Source organism: Apus apus, chromosome 2 (assembly GCF_020740795.1).
Source record: "Apus apus isolate bApuApu2 chromosome 2, bApuApu2.pri.cur, whole genome shotgun sequence".
In the NCBI taxonomy this organism is placed as follows: Eukaryota; Metazoa; Chordata; class Aves; order Apodiformes; family Apodidae; genus Apus; species Apus apus.
This window is the reverse complement of record NC_067283.1, coordinates 70,279,917-70,302,999: the sequence shown is the minus strand read 5'-3', so window position 1 is coordinate 70,302,999 and position 23,083 is coordinate 70,279,917. Positions and strand designations below refer to the sequence as shown.

At 43.1% G+C, this 23,083-nt stretch overlaps 2 protein-coding genes across 2 annotated transcripts; one reads left to right on the top strand and one right to left on the bottom strand.

The window, feature by feature from the left end:
- Positions 1-867: 867 nt before the first annotated feature.
- On the top strand, positions 868-18,965 carry BPHL (biphenyl hydrolase like). Its single transcript, XM_051611944.1, has 7 exons — positions 868-1,002; positions 4,435-4,538; positions 7,097-7,263; positions 10,804-10,957; positions 13,279-13,410; positions 15,999-16,122; positions 18,538-18,965. Exons 1-7 carry the CDS (start codon positions 899-901, stop codon positions 18,623-18,625), a joined length of 873 nt encoding a protein of 290 aa, XP_051467904.1. The 5' UTR covers positions 868-898; the 3' UTR covers positions 18,626-18,965.
- Positions 18,914-21,805, bottom strand: LOC127381518 (tubulin beta-1 chain). Its single transcript, XM_051611943.1, has 4 exons — positions 21,719-21,805; positions 21,000-21,108; positions 20,399-20,509; positions 18,914-20,186 (listed from the first exon to the last, which is right to left on the bottom strand). Exons 1-4 carry the CDS (start codon positions 21,773-21,775, stop codon positions 19,126-19,128), a joined length of 1,338 nt encoding a protein of 445 aa, XP_051467903.1. The 5' UTR covers positions 21,776-21,805; the 3' UTR covers positions 18,914-19,125.
- Between the last annotated feature and the right edge of the window lie 1,278 nt (positions 21,806-23,083).

The following is a 23,083-nucleotide window of genomic DNA, read 5'->3' as shown; positions in this document are numbered from 1 at the left end:
GCACTCAGCCTCTTTGGTGCTTTGTGAGCAACCTGTGAGGAGACCCAGAGAAAAGTGCAGCCAAGTGCATGGTGAACGAAGGCATCCAGCACACCCCACAGGTGACTAGCACTGCGTGGGCACTTGCCAAGCCAAAGCCCTTGCCCAAAGGGTGTGTGCTTTCCCCCAAAGGAATCGTTAGGGATAATGATGATGAGGCAGTTAATGATTCCCGCCGAGGGCCTAGAGTAAGCATCTGAAGGCATCACCGTAGGGAAGCTGTAGTCCCTAGAGCCACCCTCACTGCCCCAGCTGCGCAGGGAGTTTTTTCTCCAGGCAGACCTGGAGTCATCACGACGCCTGTTTTCTCTCAATCCACGGAGCTTCCCCCATCACGGGCAAGAGCTGGAGGTGCAGCTCATCACCGGGCCCCTTGTATTTCCCCGAGCAAGGACCATCAGTCCCTGCAGACGCTTCAGGCAGCGAGGACCGAGGTGCCCCGGGACACGGGGGGCGGTGCGGCTGACCACGGCAGCAGGACCGGGCGCTGCTCTCCTCCTCTCCTCCTCTCCTCCGGCGGCGGGGAAGCGCAAGCCCCCGAGCTCCCGCCTCCAGCCCTCCGTCGGGGCAGCGCCTGGGGATGGCAGGTGTCCTCAAGGATCCCGCTGGGCGTGGGGTTAAACTGCTGGGAAGAAGAGGCAGGTGCCACCCACACCCCTGCCTGCCCGGGGAAGCGGCTGCAGCGTCCGCAGGGCGGCTAAAGCGCCCGGCGCCCCGCCGGCTGCTCTCGACCGGCTGGCCGGGCAGCGCTGCTCTCGGCTCCGCCGGGGAGGGCAGGGGAGGCGGGGCGGCCGCCAGCTCGGCCTTCCCTCTTCCCTCCTCCCTTCCCCTCCCCGGCGGAGCGGGCTCGGCGAGCAACATGTCTCGGCAGAGCGCGGGCCGGGCCCTCCGGGCGCTGCTGCTGCTGCAGCCGCTCGCCCGGGCCGCTCCTCTCCCGCCCCGCGGACTGGCCGCCTCCTACGGGTAAAACAACAACACCACCACCAGCAGCAGCACTGCCGCTTCCTTCTCCCCCCGTTCCCCTCGTCCCTCCCCGCCGCCCGAGGCGTGCGGGAGGCGACGCTCGGCGGGCCGCGCGGGTGCCCCCCCGGGGGCGGCGGGGCTGGCGGGAGCGAAGGGCGGGATTCAGCGGGGTGGGCTGGGGAGGGGTGGCCGGGTGGGCACTCGGGCGGCACCCCGCTGTCTGCCGCTGCCGTCCGGCAGGGAGCTTCCTCTCGTTTGGGAGGGACGGGCCCTCTCCTTCGCAGCTTTCCCCCGCGCAAGCAAGGATCCGCGGCTCCCCTTCTGCTCGGTGTCTGCCCTCCTCCCCGCTGCGGGGCCCCGTGCCCGCCCGCCCCGCTTCTCTGTCACCTGCCAGCGCCCAGGTGTTTCCCGGGGGCTTGCAAACAGGTCGCGTACCTGCGGTGGATTTAATGCTGCTTATTCTGCAACTCCTAATCAGGAAAACAGATATTATCCCGTATTTCCCCCCCGCCCCCCCGCACAGATAAAGAGTAGCCTGTACTGTAGCCCAGCTGGAACAGAAAGGTAGTTCCCAGATTAAGCTCGCTCCTACAGAGTATGCGGTGAAGTGCGGCCTCCAACCGGGCACAGTGCAGGACTTGCCTGCTCTGCATCTGTGCTCCCTTGGTAAACATAGGCAGTACGTATCCAGTGCTTCTCACAGAGCTGTGCGCCTTAGCAGCACTAATTCAGTGACAAATGAGTGGGGCTTGTTTTGTTTTAACATCATTTCTGGTTATGGTAACAGATGGAAGAATGCAATCCTTATGAAAACCTGACAGCAGTGAGGTCGTCATGCTGACAAGCACACAGAAGTGATTCCAGACTCCCAAAAACTTGGTGTGGGGAAGGTCAAAACTGACTTAGGCATAGCCAGTTCCAATACAGCTTCTCAGCATGTAAGAGGGAACAACAAAACAAAAACAAAACAAACCCAAAAACCAAAACAAAAGTGAACAACTTGCTTTTTCTTAGCCCAGAAAGTACTGAAAATACTTTTGAAACTCCTGGATTTAATTGGACTTTACACTGAAGCACAATCCAGGGGTAGAAAAGCATCACAAACTCAGCAAAATTCTCAAGCCCCCGCTGTTAATAATTAATCCTAAAAAATGCAGAACTGTGTAAAAAAAACGTAGGGTCTGAATGAGGAAAGCAGAATATACATCCCTTGTCTACAATATTCTTGTCTACTACATATTGGCAAACTTTTTTTTTTAAAAAAAAGTAACAGCATAATTATTATTTCAGTTTTGTCCAGAACTTGAAACATTTTTGTCTATTACTGATTAGAAGCAAAATTTAAGAAAATCACCTATTTCAATAAAATTAGAAAGAGCAAGGTGCTCATTTGCTATGGTGAGAACTATGATAGAATAACTGTTGAAATTAAGGACAAACCAAAAGATGGTCTATCAAGAAAACATTTTATTTTATGACTAGAAAAAAGCTAAAGTCAGATATTAAGAAAGGGGTTAAGAACGTCTAAATGCTACGTTCAGAATTCAAGTTGTGAAGTATATATCTGCATCAGGTGTGAGATGCAGACTTAAAGTAAGGCTTAACATTACAGACAAACTCATCACTGGAATCACATTTCATATAATCATAGAATGGTTTGGGTTGGAAGGGACCTTACAGATCATCCAGTTCCAACCCCCCTGCATGGGCAGGGACACCTCCCACCAGATCAGGTTACTCAAAGCCCCATCCAACCTGGCCTGGAACACTTCCAGGAAGGGAACAGCCACAACTTCCCTGGCCAGCCTGTGCCAGTGTCTCACCACCCTCACAGTGAATTTATTCTTAATATCTAACCTAAATCTCCCCGCTTCCAGTTTAAAACCATTACCCCTTGTCCTACCGTTACCTGCCCTTGTAAAAAGTCCCTCCTCGGCTTTCCTGTAGGACACTTCAGGTACTGCAAGGCCGCAGTTCAGCAAAACTCACTGAACTTATAATGACACAGGAAGTTTCTTTGAGCTGTAATTTTGCTACAGATTTGTTCTCCAGGTCTTAAATTGCGTATGCATAGGTAGGAAGAGTGGATCCTGTCCTGCAAAGTCAGAGCTTACATTTAGGCATGATTAGTTGTTTTATGTCAACCAGTATTTTATGTGAAATCCAAAAGGGTTTGTGTTGAACAGGTTGTGTGCTTTAACTGCCACTTATTTGCTGGGAACCTGAGCTCACAAGCCGTTGTTCATTCTCATTGTCCTTCTGAGAAGGGTTTAAGAGATTTTACTTTTACGCCACCATTTTAAATTTTATACAGGGTAGAACTATGCTTTTGTGCTGTAATTCAGAATTTATATGTTAAAATTAATTTTTAATAAGTTGCCCAGTACCTAACATGCAATAGAGATTATCACATTTAAGACCGGAAAACAGCATTTCTGTATGCAAGTAAAATTTATGTTGATTTCATTCATGGGTCAAGAATACTTTAGGCAAACTGAAAAGTGCAGAGAATAAGGGTTAACCACTAAGTAATCAAATGGCAACATTTGTATTTTATGACCTTTAAATAAAATGAGTCAGGTTGTTCAAAAGATGCCTTGCAACCATTACGGCACAAATTTGCTTGGGAGAACAGATGCAATGGTTTATACTGTTAAGAAGATACCTTCAATCTATGCTACTTCTGATTTCTCACAGATGTTTGTATCTAGAATAGTAAGTATTACAGGTTACCTGTTCACACTTAGGTCTTGTTTTGTGGGTTAGTGTAGGGTTTTGAGGGTCAGGACTAAGAGGAGGCCTATGCAGTTAGTTACTGTGGTATTTCTTTCATGGGTGGGTGGTTTTGGTCATGTGGTATTTTCCAATTAAGCATTGTCTCCTGCTGAGATTACACTGACAGATGCACGATTATCCCATTCTTGTCTCATCTCAGTGCAAGTTGTTTTTTATTGTAGACCCTCTGGTTCATGAGGAAACATAGCAATAGTTTCTTTGCCAGATGGAGAGGCTCAGTTTAGTAATTACAAGGTGAATACCAGCCCTCTCGAAAGTTATGCTCTGACACAATGAGGTTTCTCCTCTCTAATATATTTCTCTGAACACGTTTCTGTAGATGTGTAAAGCTGCTTTTGTATTCTACTTCTTGTACAGTCTAGAATTATTTTTTTCTCCCCTTTAGCTGAAGTCATTTAACTACATTTGTGAAAACTAATTACAAATGTTGCATAGTGCTCACACCTAAATACCTCTCTGCTCTCTCAAGCTTTTTATGTAGTTTTTTTCTGCACCCCTGAAAATCTCCCATTTAAATCTCACTATATTGTCATTAATATCTAGAAAAAGTAATTATTCTGTATTGCTTGAATGAACATGTATTAATAAGAATTGTCTCAATGTTTTCCTATTTCTCTTCCCTTCCCCCATCCCTAGTACTTCAATAGCATCTGCCAAAATCCTAGTGAATGGAGTCCACCTGCATTATCAGCAGACAGGAGGAGGAAGCCATGCAGTTCTTCTGCTTCCCGGAATGCTAGGTCTGGAGATTATGTCTCATCTTTGTAAATTAACCACCTCTTTCACCATCTGGTCTCAAGCTAGAGTTCACAAAACTATTTTGTAATATGTTCAACACCTGTTTGTGGAGCTCTGTCATTGAAAATATTGCTACACATACAACGGATAGGAAAAGGCAGAGTCATTGCAATGAGTTGACTGTAACTATTTCACTTATCTCACCAGGCCCTTTCTATACGATGTCTTGATTTGTGTAACAGTCACTTGCCCTTTTGGATTTAACTGTGCAAAGTAAGTGCCCCGCACAGGTGGCCAGTAGCCACACAAGGTGCAAAATAACGGGGGAAAAATCAGGTCAGCTATGTTTGTTATACAGACTGAATTACACATTCCTTTTTAGAAACTAGGTGCATTCTGATTTAATTAATAGACATAATGCAGCACTTGCAGTTTATTATCATACCTAAAAATGCATAGTTGAGACTTGCTTTTTGCTTAAAAATGTACTTTCATGTTTTGGTTATTCAGTGCAACATCATTAAGATTCTCAGTGGCTCTTCTGAGATTAACAACAGGTTCTGCTTGCTGAGTTGTATCTGTCCATCAAGATCACTGCTTTTGATAACAACCTTGTAAAATTAACACAGGCTTTTTTTTTTTTTTCCTGGGTTCTTGCAGTTCTAGAGAACCAATCAGACTTCATGGCAAGCTGTCAGTAGAACCATTACTGTGCTCAGAATTGAGCTTAAGCTTAACTGAATTGCTGGATCAAGATGATAGAATGTCAAGAACTGAAGAGCAGGAAGCATTTTTTTTTTCTTGGCAGCCATGCTTTCAAAGCTTCATGAAGTGTTTCTTTCTTTCAAGAATTCTCAGGGGGAGGGTGGAAAACTTCATGCTAAGGGAGTTTTAGTAGTTTATATTTTCACCTACACATTCTAAATAGCTTTTGAAACTAGTCATCATGTTGCCAATGCTAACTCTTTAAGTAGAAATAATGTATTTCTTCAGTCATAATATTATTATTATACTTGGCTATTGTGTACATTGCTATTATTCAGTTAGCATCACTATGAACAGTAATAGGGTTACTATCTTTACCATTACTAAGCTTTTGTTTTAGTATTTTGGGGCAACTTGGGAGGGTGAGCTTTACATTCTGTCATATACTTCTTCCCTTAATACTAATACTGAGTTTTCAGTATTATTGTATATTACTTACAGTATTAGCAGACTAATAAGTATGCTGTGGCAGCAAGATAAGTGCTTTTATGTCAGTAGAATTAGTTTGTTTCTAGACTATTTGTAAACTACATTAAAACAAAAGTGTTGTTTCTCTTGCTAACTAGAAAAATACTAAGAAAAACCAGAAAATACATTCAGATATGCTTTCAGCCTTTTGTATTGTTTAACTTAAAAAATACAGTATAAGAAATGTGTGCCTGATGGTGCAGAGGTTCATACAAAGCCTGCGTAAGAATACGTGTATAAGAATAATATTAACCAGGTTGCATGGGTATTCTCCAAACAACATGGTACTTTGCTTCTGAATCCAGCTATTAATTGGTGTTGCAACCATGCCAGGCTGTAATAAGCTCATCATAACATGCTATATACAGCCTCTTTTATCATCTAGACCAGCTGATGGTATAGAAAAAGGTATCTGAGGACATATTTCTCCAAATAAACAAAACAAAATCTTAAATGCCATTAAATAGCCTTCTTAATGAAATGATGGATGGCCAAGCTGGTATTTTATTTACATAATTTGAATGTAATACAATAGATCTGAACAGGTTTTAATCAAGTAGCATGTGATACTGTTACCACATGACCATAATGCAACTACAAAGTAAACTGCAGTCTTACCTTCATGCTAGTGTTCATATACAGCTTAGTGCAATAGACTGGAGCATTTGGAGGTCTGAGCAATCGATATAAGAAACTGTTCTGCATCAGGGGAAATTGCTGTGTTTGACTTATTTTGGTAACATACATCTTAGAAAAATCAAAATTTACAGTTTTATGCTTTTCTGTCACCACTGTCTCCTCAGGCAATGAAGTATTTAGAGCTCGGCTTTAAGCAACAGTATTCTCATAGAAGTGTTTTATCAAGTACAATCAACTGTCTCACACAGGACATTTTCACCTACAAATTTGTGGCTTGAGTCAGTACAGTTCTCGCCTTTCAGTTTCATTTGTGCTGTCCAGACAAATAGTAATGACTATGCTAGTGCTTTAAATCTGTTCAGGATAAATCCCTGCCCAGGTAACTCAGTTTAAGATTCTGTATTAAAGCATTTGTGTAGAGCACAGTTTTTTATAAGCTTACGTACCTGCCAGAAATGGTTTGCTCTGAGCATTTTGCAGATAGTTCTAACAATTTTTATCATGATACTTCCTGTCTGAGAGTTGCAATGTTTAGTTACAATTAGGGATAAAATATACTTCTGTTAGTTGATGGCTAACCTCTTTGTTCAGTTTTAAGACAGATGTTTCCCCAGTTGCCATTTAGAGTTTATATACTATGAATGTGTTATATAGTGGTTACTTTACTTGAAAAATTATGATGTTTCAGGGAGTGGTCAAACTGATTTTGGACCACAGCTTAAGTCTATGAATAAGCAACTTTTCACAATTGTTGCTTGGGATCCTCGGGGATATGGACAGTCCATTCCTCCATCTCGAGACTTTCCCCTGGATTTCTTTGAGAGGGATGCAAAAGATGCTGTGGATCTTATGCAGGTAAATCTATTCTGAGCTTTTATTTTTAAATATATTTAAGAGCTGTTTTCCTTAAATGTTGAGAAGAAAAAAGAGTTAACCTGTTAAGCAGGTTGTTTCCAGCAGACAGCAGGTTATGCAAAAGAGCATACAGAGGCTTAAAACTGAGCAGATGCACACTATTCTGAAACAGACTTTCTTCTTCTGCTATATACGTAGAGGCTCAGCAGAGGGAATTAATTAAAAAGCAATATGTTTTTATTCCAAGACCCTGCCTTAAGAGGTTTGCAGCCAAGAATCGTGTAAGTTTAGGTAAAGTTTACATTTAAAAAGTCTATACTAAGTGATTTAACTGAAGGGATTACAGTAGTGAAAGGTTCTTAGAAAATTTTCTAGCTAATAGAATCTTGGCATTTTGCCTTGAGCAGCCCATTTCAATAAACATTTAATTCTAAAAATTAACTTGACGCTTGACATTTTTCAGCACAGTACTGAAATAATTTGTGTGGGAAACTGAAGGGTTCCTGTGATCATATCAGATCCTAATAACTAATTCAGATATTGTGGTTATAAAAAATATGACCTAAAGCTGCTACTGCTTCTCTGTCTTGCAGAAATTTTTATTTAAAATCTGCTCCTGTTTCCTCTTTTTTTCCATCCATGAAGTGCTAAGACTATTTTCTGGTTTAGTTTTAACTAATATTTTGGCTTTGTTATGTTAAGCTATACAGTGTCTTTAGCCATGTTAAGGAAGTTGGCAGATCATTAAAATTCCAAAAATATGAGACAAGATTCAGACAGTCAATCCAACCGTGTTTCTGTAATAAGCAGTAACCTTGCAGAAACCCATTTGAAACAAGAAATGCAGCCTTCCTGTGTAGCAAAACGAAGTGAGTCTGACAGCAGAATCAGGATTAAAGCACAGTTTTGCCCTCTAACCATAAAAGCTATCTCTCTCTGCACTGTAAATCACCAATTTCTTCTGCTACACCAACAGAGAAAATAAAGATGCTGCCATGGATAGGTGACAGACTTTCAGCTTAAATGGTTGTAACCCCCTTTCCTGCCTCTGTTCAAATAATAATAAACGCAGTAAGAGCTGTCCCCAAAGAGAATGTACCATATAGAGTCCAGTCTAACAGAACAGCAGCCTACCAATCTCTAAAGCTGCCAAAACAAATGAGTTGTAGCATCCTGTTATGTTTTTTTCAGATGTTTATTGATACAAGCATATAATAACAAATTACTAAAATCTTCCCAAGCATGAGTAACTCCCTTCTATTTTAGCATAACATATAAAGGATAGCACAAATCTCATGGAATCATCCAAACCAGGATTTCCAGAGTAAAACTAAGTCATAACTCCTGCAGAGGGCTTTATAGTGATATATAGATGGCATATCTGCATAGATGAGTCTTCAGGACCTTTATTTTAGTCTCCTTCAGAACCTTTATTCTAGGCTCCTAGGGATTCCAGTGTCTACTGTAGCTGTGAGTGCTGCAAAGTTTCTGTGAAATACCAAAGCTGAAATTGGTGCAGATGGCACTGCTCTGTGTGTGTTCTGTGAAAGAGTTTTTTTGAAATAAAAGGATAATGCAAGTAAGTCCATTTCGCTGCACTCCATCCCAATATAGAACAATAGCAAGGGCTGAGTGCATTAAAACAATCATTATGGAATTACAGAGGCTGTACTGTGAGTAGTGAAAGACTAAAGCAAGCACACATGCATACCATAGCCAACACATCTGTTACGTCACATTGCTTTTTGGAAGGCTGCAAGGATAAATTCAATTCCTCTTGCTGGAAAGGCATCTTGAGACAACCCAAAGAATGTATCAAGATAATGGCTAGTAAACAAGAGAAATACTGGAGGCTGAACAGATCTCAGCTGAAGCGTTGGCAAATAAGCTGGCATGAAGAACAAAACTTTTGACCAGCTATTCCACCCATCAGCCAACTCTGAGATCCATAATTTGCTGTTGATGGTAGCAGAACAGCAGTAGCAAGAGTGAAAACACTGCTTTACAAGCACTGCTCAACTCCTGAAATTTGCCAAGACACCAGTAACCCTTCAGCAGCCTGATACTGAAAGCTGGTCACAGATAACTACTTTTTCAGCCAGGGCCAACTTGTGATCAGCTGCTAAAATTCAAGGTTCTGCATTCTTATTGTCAGCTCTTACTTAACATGTCCTTTTCTTTCCCCTACCTTATTTATTTTCTGTTTAGTAATTACAGCTTAGCAGAGTGAAATCTAATATTGAGCAACACTACAACGAGCCTAATACCAAGGAAGAAGCCAAAACCAGAAAAGCCTGATAGTGACAAAAGTTTGCTAGGTATTCAGTTGGCTGGCAAAGTTATGCCTCATTTGAGCCATGAGTTCACAAGCAGATTAGAAACTTCTCTTTCTGCAGCAGTTTCTCTCATTGCCTGCATTTTTGCTTTCTTCTGTCCAAAGAAAGCAGGCCTGGACTTCCAACAACAAAATGCCAAAACAACTCATTCAGCTAACTTGCTCTTTTTCCTCCAAAAGTAAAATACCTTCCATAACGACATATAACAGTCAATAATTTCTGGGGGAAAAAAAAAACAAAAAAAACCCAAAAAAAAAACAACAAAAAAAAACCACAACCAAACAATAAACAAACAAACAAACCCTCACAACCCTTTGAAATCTTTATGTTTTTCATGAGAGTTCACAAACTGAGGCTTCTGTTTGCAAAACTGCAAATACTGCTTAACCATTGAATATTGCCCCTGTGCAACCTTCAAATACATTTGTTCTCGAGTGCTTTTACCTTTCCCACCCTCTGCCCACCAAACATTACACAAAATCACACTAAATCCTCTCTTCTGTCCCTACCGGTACCACAGATCGTGGTATATGAGGAAACAAGAGTTTCAAACTCTAGTGGAAAGCATTGTACAATTCAGAATTAATTGAGATCTTGGTTGTCATATTTTTTTCCCTGAGCCTTCCTTTTTGAGAAGGAGGAATTTCATTATTAATATTTTTAATTATAATTCACTGTGAAGTAACATTTTAAAAGTACACTTAAAAGCTTCAGAAAATGTGAAATGGACACTAAAAATTGATACAATCCTGTAGCAAATACTTCAAGTATTCTTTGGTTGTTACAGAGAAGAGTTGATGTTTTTTTTCAATCAGCTAGCATTAGTAAATTATATCACTGGATTTCATTTTTGAAGTCTTAAACTTTTATTTTTCATACACTTTGATACCATCAGACTCTCTCAAAAGGTCTTTATTCTCTGTTGTAAATAAACACTTCTTAATTTCAAGAACCTAATGTAGCTACTGCCTGTTTCATTAAATAATTTTAGAAAATGAAGGGCATGTCTAATTTCTTGTTTTCTAAATATTTGACCTTGTCTGAAATATTTTTATGTATAGCAGGAAAAATATTTTCTAATGATGAAATGGTTCACCTGTGTAGCATTGTGTCTAAATCTGTACCATTAGTCTCCAGGAAATATTTTTTATTTGCTTGTAAAACCAGCTCATTATTTGCATATCACTTTCTTGTACAAATCAAGGCACTGAAGTTTAAGAAGTTCTCTTTGCTGGGGTGGAGTGACGGTGGAATCACAGCACTCATTGCAGCTGCAAAGTATCCAGCCCTTATCCACAAGTTGGTTGTCTGGGGAGCAAATGCCAGTGTTACTCAAGAGGATGTGAGAATTTATAATGGTATGTACAAACTGAGTATTGTATCCTAAATTAATTGTTTTCATTTCTTCTTGACCTAAGAAACTTACTCATGTAACAGATAGGTGGAGAGAGCTGAGGACACAACAGACTTGAAGAAACAGGACACAAAATTCACCAAGTTGCTAAGTATGGGAATGGATTATAGTGAGAAACTACCTAACAATCACCATAGGGGTAATATAATAGGATTTTTAACAAGTCCTTACCAACTTATGCAGCTGGAAAGCATAAGGTACAATAGCTTATCAGCCTTTTCAGAAAGTGAGGTTTCTGTTGCTGTAACAAATTTCTAAAAATAAATCCCAAATATTACTATTGATCCCCACGCTTGATTTCTTTCTCATGTCTTGCACAACCATGAAACAAGGCCCACAGAAAATCACTGGGGTAGCACAAAACAGCTTTTGCCTCAAGGGCCTATATAATACATAAACAGTGAAAAAATAAGCTCATAACTTACCCTTTGAGTTCAGAAGGCAAGTTAATCCTGCAAGTGTCCCAGAAAGCCTTTCTAATTTGCATTCCTTTGAAGCTAATTATTGTGGCTATAGAACCTTTGCAAAGTAAAGAAACACAGGATTTCTGATCCTTATTCCATTTGTATGAAATAGAATCTATTCATTTGTCACTCCAAAGGAAATGCCAAAAACTGCTAGTAACCTCAGAAAGGGACCATATTTCCTTTTGAAATTAGAAATTCGAAGAGTTAACCATGCAGGCTCTTAACAAATGTAACCCAGTATAGTTTCATTTTAGTGATTGGAGTTTGATTTATACCAGCTGTGAAATCTGTCTGGCTTCAATTAAATTACAAGTAAAGGTATTGCATGTGTGTACTTACCTTACCTATGTTAAAGCATTTTCATTGGTAGCAGTAGCATCTATATTTTAGTTCAGTAAGCAACATGCTTTTTAGGTCTGTGGAAGTGCTGCTTTATTTCTTTACATGCTTTTATATTTATTAAGTTTTTATTATATAATTATGAAGTGCACTACCAGTTGGTTTCAGCAAACAGGCTATAATGTAAAAAAAAAAAAAAAAGTTAAAGTCTTACTTCGCACAGAACACCCACAGCAATGTTGATTTTTAGCCTCTTTGTGGGTTGGTGCTTTCAACATCTCTCTCTGGGTGATAGAGTTCAGAGAGTAGCAGTGCAAGCCTTCCACAACTGGCCCATCAGTGCATCCCAGCTGCAGTGGAGGTTTTGGTAGAGAGAAAGGTGTTTATTTGATATCTATGTCCTCTCAACATTGGCTTTTCCCCCCTCTCTCTTCTTAAAACCAGCTGCAAGGATAAAATAGTACATTCTATAAGGGAAACAGCTCTTCAGTAACAGCTAACCTGGGGTGACCAAACTCCAATATCCAATGAGATGTTGTTACAAAGCACTTTCAGTCATTATAGCCTTGCTCATTCAGCTGGGCAGGTCCTGTCTGTTAGTTAACACCTCACTCCTTTCTTCCCTTAATTCCCATTTCAGACCATTTAAAAGCTTTTCTAGTTGCATTTATTGCTATTTGATGATGCAGTACTTTTCAGGCCTCTTTCAGGTTCTCTGTTATACCAACATTGTTTTGGGCTCTGTCAATACAAAGCTGTACAGCTGAAATATAATTCAGTGAAAGCCACCTTGTGAAATACTGGCTTGTGAGCAGCATGGAAAATTTTAGGAGAAAAATAGGTAAATCTGATAAGTAAATAACTAGAATGTCAAATTATTTGTACAGCTTTAGCCAGCCTGCCATGACTCATGGGCTCTACTAAATAGAGTTGCTTGTTTTTCTGTAAGACTATGGCAAATGTACCATGATGTCAGCCTGCTGGAATGCCTTAGTAAGAGCTTCCTTCCTCTGAAGACTGGTAGTGGCCCTGGAAGAACTTCCATTCCTGAGCCAAAGCAAAAGGCTGAAGGATTTAAAAAAAAAATAATTGCCAGCTCTGGCACACCATTTTCAAACAGTCCTCTTTTTATACACAAGGTACCTCAGTGAGCTCCTCTTCTGCAAGCCCTCCCAAATGAAATCAGAAGTTTTAGTACTGGGTCCTTGGATTATTATTTTTCTTCTATTTTTCCTTGTGGCTCTAATAAAAAGATAGTCTTCTGCAACTCAGAAAGACCCCAGCAAAGATCATAAAGCTACCTTTTTTTAATATCATGCTAAGAATGATTTTAAACCATTCAGTGCATTTTCAAGTGTACATATCTGCTCTCTGGTTTGAAAACTTGAACTTTGACATTGACACTACTGGCTTATATCTTGTTGCTGGAAATAACATATTTCAATGTTATTTTATGTAGGCATCCGAGATGTTTCAAAATGGAGTGAAAAGGTCAGGAAACCACTGGAAGAAATGTATGGGCATGAGTACTTTGCAAAAACCTGTGAGGCTTGGGTAGATGGAATATCTCGCTTTGCTGAAAGATCAGATGGTAAGGCTTTTACAGTGTTAAACTGAAGCAATTATAGTAGCAGACAGTTCTAGATTTAAAAAAAAAAAAAAAAAATCTAATAGTACTCCAAGCAACCAGTAAAGGAAGGGTTCTGCATATGGCATTAAAAGCTGGGTCTGACTCACAGTCATGATTAAAGCAATTTGCAGATGGTTCACAGAATCAGCAAGGTACAGGAGGAAAACACATTTATGTGAAGCATTAGCTGAAGAGTCTCTCCTCTTGTTCGACCACAAAACATTATTAAATCATTGCTTTTGTGCAGACTGAGCAGAAGGGATTCTGCTAAAGCTTTTTTGTCCTCTCTCAGTGTCGAAGGATTACCTCTTGATGACATCGTTAAGATATCCCCAAAGGGAGGTTCCTGCAAATAGGAGCTGCAGCACTATTTCAAAACTAGTAGAATATCATGAGTTAAGAAAGAAGTTCCTATTTTGGCAACTCATAATTAACCAAATGCATTAAAAAACCCTCTATTGACACACCTTGGGTGTTTAAAATCCAAAAAATAGTAGTTAAACTGGATAACATGTTAATTATTAAATGTTTATCTCCGAAGATTTCTGTAATTACTCTTCACAGACTTTTGTAACCAAGTATACAATAATAACCCTGAAGTTCATTTTTAATTCAGAGGAAAACTGCTTTTTACCTGAAGCAAATTTAATAGTGCATAAATACATAGTACACAAAACAAGGAGTCCGTAATTCTCTTATATGTTTTCCTGTAGCTCTTATGATAAAAGACAGGAGGTGACATACACTAACAGGCAGCAGGTACTACAAGGAAAATTCTCCTTCTTTTGCATTTTTTCCATAAAATTTTGCACAGGATCAGCAACCTGGTACTAGATTTTCTTCCAGTAGACAGATGTAACAAATCACTACCTGATTTTATTTTACCATTTCAAGAATGCATCTCCTTAAAACTAATTTATTCTTAAGTCCAAAGCTCACGCTGGTGAAGCTCTGGCTGTGACATCTTTTTACTGCATGCACATGCCCCTAACACCATGAGATGGACTGATTGTGAAAGAAGCCACCAGGAGACATGTAGCTAGTAACTGAATTACTTAGGTGCTGTAATTGGGTCAGATATTGAGAGAAGCCTAACATTTGAAAAAGGAAAAAAAAAAAAAAAAAAAAGAGCAGCCTGCAGACTACAGTTGTTTTTTCCAGGAGTAGCTCGGGGAGGGCAACTTTGAACACAAGCAGGCCTCCTTTGAATTAAACACGCTGCACAAAAGTTTATAAATGGCAAATACAAGAAAAGGGGTTAATAAAACGCATCAGAGGTAAAAGGAGGACATCAAACCCTGCATTGGTCAAAAACAACTCAAGTTCTTTTTAAGACACAAGATTAAAAGCTGTCCCACTTAGGGCAAATAGAGTGAAAATTTGTAAGAAATTAATGTTTAGAAGTTGCCAACATATAGGGAAACTGAATAAACTGGAATTGCTTCAAAATTCAAGATTCTTATATCTGTTCTACAATGTTGGAGTAAATATAATCCAGTGGTTATAGTACAAGACAGAAACTAGGAAATAATAGTTTGACTGCCAACTATGTCCATCAGTAAATAAGTTTACTGGATACTTGTTCTGAAAAACAGTTAATATTTGTGCAGGTGTTTGGGGACCATGGATGAAATGCTCTAGATCAAAATATTTAACTGGTAGATCTGCAAACCAAGACTATATAAATAACCAAGCAATTGGAAAAACTGTGAAACTGCACTTCAGGGTGAGGGTATGAGCCTTAGCTGTACAGCTGTTGGTAGCTGCAAGGATACAACTACAAAGAGGACAAAGTTAGCTCAAAGATACATGGAACATAAAGCTCATCAAGTGTGTTTTGCCCACAGAAACTCATGCAAGAGTATGGAAAGTTAGGCAGAGTCTGGAAACTTGGTTGCTACGGGACAAGGGAAAAAGAAAGGGGGGTGGGGAATAGAAGAGTATGGAAAAGCATTAACATTACTAATATTGAAAATAAAGATGAGTAATCATAAAATTATTCTTGAGGTTCTGTAAAATGAATGAGCGGGGAGAATAACCTTTGAATATTTCTAGTAAAATTTGTGTTAAGTTATTCATTAATTATTCATTGCAGACAGCAAAGGGTTGGGAAGCTGGAAGAAGCATGAGTACAACCTAAATACACTTGTTGTTGAAAGTAGCAAATCTTGTAACCTGACAACCTTTGTAACAAAATGTAGCATAAACATGAAGGACACAGGACTTGAAGGCTAAAGAGACCAAAGCCAGGGAAGAGATGCACATGTTTCCTGTGAGCTAAGGGAAGCTGGCAAAAATGTGGGACTGAAGTACTTCAGTTGCTCCCTTTGTGCTAGTATTCATTAATGGAGCAAATTTCAGTAAAGTAACATTTTGGAGAAAGAACTGTCAGTTAAAGTCCTGATTACGTAGTTCTGTAGATCAGTTGCATGCTATCCTCAAGGAAAGGCAATAGGTAGAACCCAGTGGAGTTCACAAGCATTTTCAGAAGCAGTTGCAGTCTTCCCATGCTATTGTAAAATTGTGACCTTCGTTTATTTTCTCCCTAGGTAATATCTGCCAGCAGTTACTGCCAGATATTAAATGTCCCACATTTATAATTCATGGTGAGAAAGATCCTTTGGTTCCCCAAGCTCATGCAGAATACATTCATAAGCACATCAAAGACTCTCGGTAAGTCTTGGGAGAGAATATTTATAGACCACTGTTGAAGAAATGAAGTGGTTCAAACCCACAGTTTAAAAAACAAACAAACACACACTTGGATAAGTTGTCTCTGCCACAGACAGAGCTATTCTAAACTTCCCTAGGAAGTTGCAATGCAAATAGTATAGCTGATCTTTCTTGCAGTATAAAAACTGTAATATTTTCATAAACTCCTTCCTAAAGTTCCCCAAGATAAACCAAGTAAGGTCCTTTTCCTCTTTCTACTTCACACATAGACCCACTCCCTAACATTTATTGGAACAAGCAAATTTCTTCTGTTATGGCCATTGCACTCCTTTTGCTGCAAGTCCCATTCACTAGAGTAATGGATTTATATGCTATGAATGGAGAAGATTTTTAAGTTCTTAGAAAGCAGTACAGGATATCCCAATGTTTGTTCTGTCTTGTTAATATGAACAATCACCTCAAAGGTTTTGTTTTTCTAACTGTCCTGTTAATTTTCAGTGTCTTTAAGAAAAGCAGAATGAGAAAAAAAAATTACAACTGTGCTCAGAGATATTGCTTTATAAACAAGAAATATCTCAGAGCACTATCTGCTTAATCTGAAAACTCCAGAAATGCTTCCAGTAAAAAGCTAGGATTTCACCAGCTGAATTTTCTTTATAGATTTGCACACAGATTTTAGAGTTCTATTACTACTTAATAACAGAGTGTGATGATTAACACTGGAGAAAAGAATTAGGGGAACAAAACCCATTTTTATGAATGCAGAGTGTAGGGAACTGTTTCACTGGTGTCATCTCTGTGAAAAAATGAGTGATCTATTTATCTCAGTCAGCCCTGCTCTTCAAAGAAATGCATTGTGCCACAGGAAAGATGAGAACAAGAGACCTTCCTAACAATCACATGCAGATGTTTGATTCCATGTCTGCTACTTACTCCCACATGCCCTGCTTAGAACACCTACCATCATCCTGTTAGGCTTCACTGAGCTCTGAAATACTCCTGACTAAGCCAAGTCATGACAAAATCTAGACAAGGGTCTGACAGCTTCTCTTTGGAAGACAAGCCAAGGAGGAAACAATACAAGAAATTGCTATCCAATAAAATGTAAAGAAGCTTGTTACATGGCTTTGTGCTGAAGTGCTTCCCCAAACTTGTATTCATGAGAAAACAAATCGGACTAATGGTGTTCTCAGAAATTAATACTTCAGTACATGATTCCCTTCTTCCCTTGTTGCACTAGAGATTACATGTTCCATTGTGAAGCAGAAGGAAAACATTAAATTTAGCCTATCTTTAGTAACACATGCTTCTTATTTCTTGCCTTTATTTTTAGCTAGTAATAGTTTAGAAAAAGCTTTTGCTGATTGTGACACAAATACAGTGCTTGTTTATCTCATGGTAAACAAGTGTGCCATTATAATGTATTTGTATGGTATGGTTAGAGTTAGGTAGCATTACACTGCCATAACAACAGTAGCTAATAGCATACACAGTCCAGAAGCACTAGAAGAACTGGGTATGTTCACACCCTGTTGCCATTTTTCCCAAGACAAAACAGTCCTTGTCACCACCAAAAGAAGAAAGATGACCTTCCTATAGTGGGACTTAGATGACACGAAGGCAACATAGCAAAACAGCAGTCAACATGGCTTTAGGTTTGTTGAAACTGTTCAGTATGTGGTAAGAGAAAGTATATTTAAAGCATTTCCCACCCCTATATAAAGAAAGTGCTAAAACTACATACCTGATGTCTAAAATTTTTTTCCAGATAGAAAACAATGACAAGTAGCATTTTTAGGCTTGTCACACTCATACGTATTGCAAAGATTTAACTTTTTTTCACAGGTACTACTTTTCTAAGCTTTTGTTATAGCTGAAGAAGTCCCGACTTTCCCCCTTTAAAGGATGAATGAATAGTTTTAGTTTTGGATTGCTTTTTGCAGAAAGATTAGACAAAGTTCAAACAGAGTTTCAGTGGTGTCAAGAAATCTACATTTCTGTAGTGATCTCCTCAATGTGTTAACTGCCCAGCACCACCACCATTCTCTGAAAGAGGCAAAAGAGGTTAGGTACTTCACATACCTTTTGAAGATGCATCCTGCTCATGCAAGTTTCAGAATGTTATCTTCTTTGCAGAGCACCAGAAAGTTTCTAGAAACTGGGTCTAGGACACAAAAATTTGTTTTAAACTCAGTTTATCCTCCCCAAAATGGGGTAGTAGCATGTTTGTTGCTCCAGCTGTTCCTGTAGTTCACATTCTGAACGTGATACAGAGGGATAGTACTGAAAACAATAGTTACTTCTATTCTGTACTTGGGTAACCAGAATCAAGGAACAGGCAACAAACATTTTAATTACCTGTCCAGAATCCTCTGTATAGTCAGTGTTTAATATTTTTTTTTTTCCTCTTTTAAGGTTGCTTCTGATGCCAGAAGCAAAGCACAATCTACACCTGCGTTTTGCAGAGGAATTCAACAGACAAGTGGAAGATTTCCTACGCTGACTTAAACTGTAAAACAAGTTAAAGGTGTTTGCCCTTGCCTTGTTTAGGAATTTTAGTTGGCTTTCCATTTTGATTCAAATTACAGGTAGGTTTGAATCATGTAAGAAAAAAACGATGAAAAATATTTGTATGAGAAGCACACACTTCGAAAATGTAAACCTCAGTGGTTCAGAGTGCACCCCTGTGCTGCAAGATTTCTGACATGTCTTTAAACTTACATCTAGCCACACAGACTGAACAGCTGTTCCGTGTCCAATAGAGGTGTTAAGAAAGACAGAAAACATGATCTAGAATACATGCCTTTATGTGCTTTTAACATTAAACAAAAACATTGTAATAACTGGGATTCAGAACTGGTACATTGAGAAATCTGTCAAAGTTACAAGTGCTGAGAGGATAATTGGGCACACAGTTTCTAGAGAACATGCTTCACCACCACTATCAGAAGTCATCCAGTACACATGCCTGCTTTACAGAAGTTCCATTGATACCAGGGAACTTTACGCCTCATCCTCCTCTCCTTCCTCTTCAAATTCCCCCTGCTCGTCAGCAGTGGCGTCCTGGTATTGCTGGTATTCGGAGACCAGGTCGTTCATGTTGCTCTCGGCCTCCGTGAACTCCATCTCATCCATGCCCTCGCCCGTGTACCAGTGCAAGAAAGCCTTGCGCCGGAACATGGCCGTGAACTGCTCCGAGATCCTCTTGAAGAGCTCCTGGATGGCCGTGCTGTTGCCGATGAAGGTGGCGGACATCTTGAGGCCGCGCGGGGGGATGTCGCAGACGGCCGTCTTCACGTTGTTGGGGATCCACTCCACGAAGTAGCTGCTGTTCTTGTTCTGCACGTTGAGCATCTGCTCGTCCACCTCCTTCATGGACATGCGGCCCCGGAAGATGGCGGCCACCGTCAGGTAGCGGCCGTGGCGGGGGTCGCAGGCGGCCATCATGTTCTTGGAGTCGAACATCTGCTGCGTCAGCTCGGGCACCGTCAGGGCGCGGTACTGCTGGCTGCCGCGGCTGGTGAGCGGGGCGAAGCCCGGCATGAAGAAGTGCAGCCGGGGGAAAGGCACCATGTTGACCGCCAGCTTGCGCAGGTCGGCGTTCAGCTGCCCGGGGAAGCGGAGGCAGGTGGTGACGCCGCTCATGGTGGCCGACACCAGGTGGTTGAGGTCCCCGTAGGTGGGAGTGGTCAGCTTCAGGGTGCGGAAGCAAATGTCATACAGGGCCTCGTTGTCGATGCAGTAGGTCTCGTCCGTGTTCTCCACCAGCTGGTGCACAGAGAGGGTGGCATTGTAGGGCTCCACCACCGTGTCCGACACCTTGGGGGAGGGCATGACGCTGAAGGTGTTCATGATGCGGTCGGGGTACTCCTCCCGGATCTTGCTGATGAGGAGGGTGCCCATCCCAGAGCCCGTGCCGCCGCCCAGCGAGTGCGTCAGCTGGAAGCCCTGCAGGCAGTCACAGCTCTCCGACTCCTTCCTCACCACGTCCAGGACCGAGTCCACCAGCTCAGCTCCTTCCGTGTAGTGCCCCTTGGCCCAGTTGTTGCCAGCCCCGCTCTGACCTAGAGGGCGGACCAGAAGCAGGGTGCCCTGTTAGTGCCCGGAGAGGAGCGGAGGTGATCCCGCTTCTCCTGCCTCAGGGGCTCCACCCCTCACTTCCACCCCCGCTGAGCTCTCGGGATTCAGGTCCCCCAGGTCACCGGGAAGCGTGCCCTGAGCCTTTCCTGGGCACGGTGCTCCTGCTTTGGGCTGCCTCCATCCCACTCTCACTCACCAAAGACAAAGTTGTCGGGCCTGAAGATCTGTCCAAAGGGGCCGGAGCGCACAGAGTCCATCGTGCCAGGCTCCAGGTCCACCAGGATGGCACGAGGCACGTACTTGTTACCTGCAGGAGGAACGAGCACCAGCGTTAGGGCCCCACAGCCAGTGCCACAGGAGCCCTGCAGTGGCCCCCTCTGCTTCCCCACGTTTTGCTGCCTGGGATGCAGGGGCTTAGAGAATTTGGAGGAAGCTGACTGGGGACAGGAATACAAAGTAGGATGTTATGGCTGCAGGGGGGGCTGGGACACACCCACCAGGGCAGGATGATCTTGGGGACACCCTGACTGCCCCCCAGCACCACCTGTTACCTGTGGGAAGAACCTGCATCGGTGTTACAGCCCCACAGCAGGGCTCCCACCCACCTCCCTGCATTTCACCAGAGAGACGCTGTTTCCATCCAGACTGCCGTGTTGTCAGAGCCATTCTGAGAACAAAGCTCTCCTGGAGGCGTCACTGGCAGGTGACAGCTCTTGTTGAGGGATTTTTCCAGTCTCATTGAACCGGCAAGTCTGCCCCATTTATTTAAGGGCGTCTGAGGACATAGACACACTTACCAGCAGCTTCATTGTAGTAGACGTTGATCCTTTCCAGCTGCAGGTCACTGTCCCCGTGATAGCTGCCAGTAGGATCAATGCCGTGCTCGTCGCTGATGACCTCCCAGAACTAGAGGAGATTTTTGGAAAAGGGCAATGATTAACCACAGCTGGCCAGTGCCAATCACACACCCCAGCGCGGTCTGTGCATGCCAGAGCCCTGGCCCCTCCCTGGCATGGCAGAGCAGCTGCCCGGGAGGAAGGTGAGGAGGAGCAGAGGGGCTTTCCTGGCCGCAGCAGCTGAACAAGCGGAGGGCAGACAGGCAGCTGGAGCACCGAAGGGCAAGTTCATTATTTTGTAAGTTGTAGCCAAAGGATGGCGGTCCCCGAGTATCTCAATGTGGTGGTTTCCCATTGTCTAGCAGTGGCTTACGTCTCTCTAGCCTCTGCAAGAAGATGGCAGCACCTCCGACACCCTCGGGGGGGAGGTATCCGCTGCGCTGAAACTCCGCTGGTTCCTTCCCTCCGGAGCCGGCGCCGCGGCTGCAGAAGGGCGAGGCAGCGAGGGGGGGGTTGCCGGGGCTGCCTGCAGGGAGGCAGGGCAGCGACCGACCGGAGCTCGGGCACATCCCGGGCCACCCCCGGCACCTCTAGACCGCTTCTCATTCCGGGACGGGGTTGCGTGCGACCCTGGGGACCCGCCACCGGGAAGCGCCCACCTCATCAGCACTGGCCCCTACCTTGGCGCCGATCTGGTTGCCGCACTGCCCGGCCTGGATGTGCACGATCTCACGCATGATGCCGGTGTCCGAGGCTGCTGCTCTGCTGCTCCGCTGCTGCTGCTGCTGCTGCTGCTGCTACCTCCTCCGCGCCTTCCCGCACCCGTCGCCGCAGCGGCCGCGCCCCGACCCCGCGCCTTAAATCGGGCTCCGCGCCCCGCCCCTCCGCTGGCGTCATGCGGGGGCGGAACGGGGCCGTGGCATTGTCTGCAGGTCCGGGTCCGGCCCCGCGGTGGCTTCAGTGGGTTGGAGGGACCCGCCTTCAGCTGGCAGGAGGGAGGGCGGGAGGGGGCTGAACACATTAAAGAGAGCACCCACAAGTAGCTCCTCTTCCCACACCTGTGGGAGCTCGGCCCCGCAACCTTCTGCTCCTCTGCTGGGCCGCAGCAGCAAAGCGTGCACTGCTGTGTTGTATTAGCAGCCTCTGTGAACACCTGTGTTTCTGGCTCCGGACTGTCTGATCGTGCTCTGACAGGCACGAGGATCCTCTTCGCGGAGCTCAGGGCAGCCGGATGAAACAAGCGGAACCGGGTGGCGACGACAGAGGCCGCAGCCGCTTTCAAGCAGAGCAACCCTCCTTTTTTAGGTAGCGCTGCCAAACCTGTCTATGCAGGGGCACTAATCTCAGGAACACAGAAGGCTGGCGTGAAACTTTACGCCGCTACCAAAGAATGGCTTTCTCTGGGGCTGGTCTGGCAGTGAGAGCAGTTTGAACATCCATAGGAGTGGATGTTCACTTTTTTTCCTGTAAGTGAAGTGATGTTCTGTCTCACCAGACTCCTAACATGCACCTCATTTTGGAAGATTTTGGATCCTCCGCCTAACACCTCGGCTTGTTCCCTCTTAGAAATAAACTGGGCTCTAAGTACATGGCAGGTGACTGGGAAGAGGGACAGTTCAAGAACAACAGAGAGAGCAACATTTGAACACTGGCTGCTGAGGAGAGTATGCAAAATAAATTTCAGCAGGGTCTGTAATGGATTGTGCAGAAACGATGGCATTTGACTACAAAATGTTAATCGATTCACAGCTATCAACTTCAGCAGGGACAGAATCTTAGCCAGCCAGTCCAGCAGGGACAGCTTTACACCAGGACTAGGGAAAGGAGATGACAACCCACCACCAAACAGGGAAGCAGTGGAGCGGGTTGGCAAAGAGGATGCAAAACAATGTGCCTCTTATTCAGCACAATGGAGCTGGAGGAGGTCCACCTTCAGCACGATATGGAAGTGCTGAGGGGATAGCACGACAAGGCGAGCGAGCTCTTGTACTTTTCCCAGGTAATCAGCAGGCGTGGGGGCCCCTGTGCCAACACATACAGCATGG

Coding starts and splice junctions, on each gene's coding strand:
- BPHL (XM_051611944.1), top strand. CDS start 899: ATGTCTCGGCAGAGCGCGGGCCGGGCCCTCCGGGCGCTGCTGCTGCTG. Junction 4,539..7,096: donor TCTGCTTCCCGGAATGCTAG/GTCTGGAGATTA, acceptor ATGATGTTTCAG/GGAGTGGTCAAACTGATTTT. Junction 7,264..10,803: donor ATGCTGTGGATCTTATGCAG/GTAAATCTATTC, acceptor GTACAAATCAAG/GCACTGAAGTTTAAGAAGTT.
- LOC127381518 (XM_051611943.1), bottom strand. CDS start 21,775: ATGCGTGAGATCGTGCACATCCAGGCCGGGCAGTGCGGCAACCAGATC. Junction 20,510..20,999: donor CTACTACAATGAAGCTGCTG/GTAAGTGTGTCT, acceptor TTCCTCCTGCAG/GTAACAAGTACGTGCCTCGT. Junction 20,187..20,398: donor GCCCGACAACTTTGTCTTTG/GTGAGTGAGAGT, acceptor TCCGCCCTCTAG/GTCAGAGCGGGGCTGGCAAC.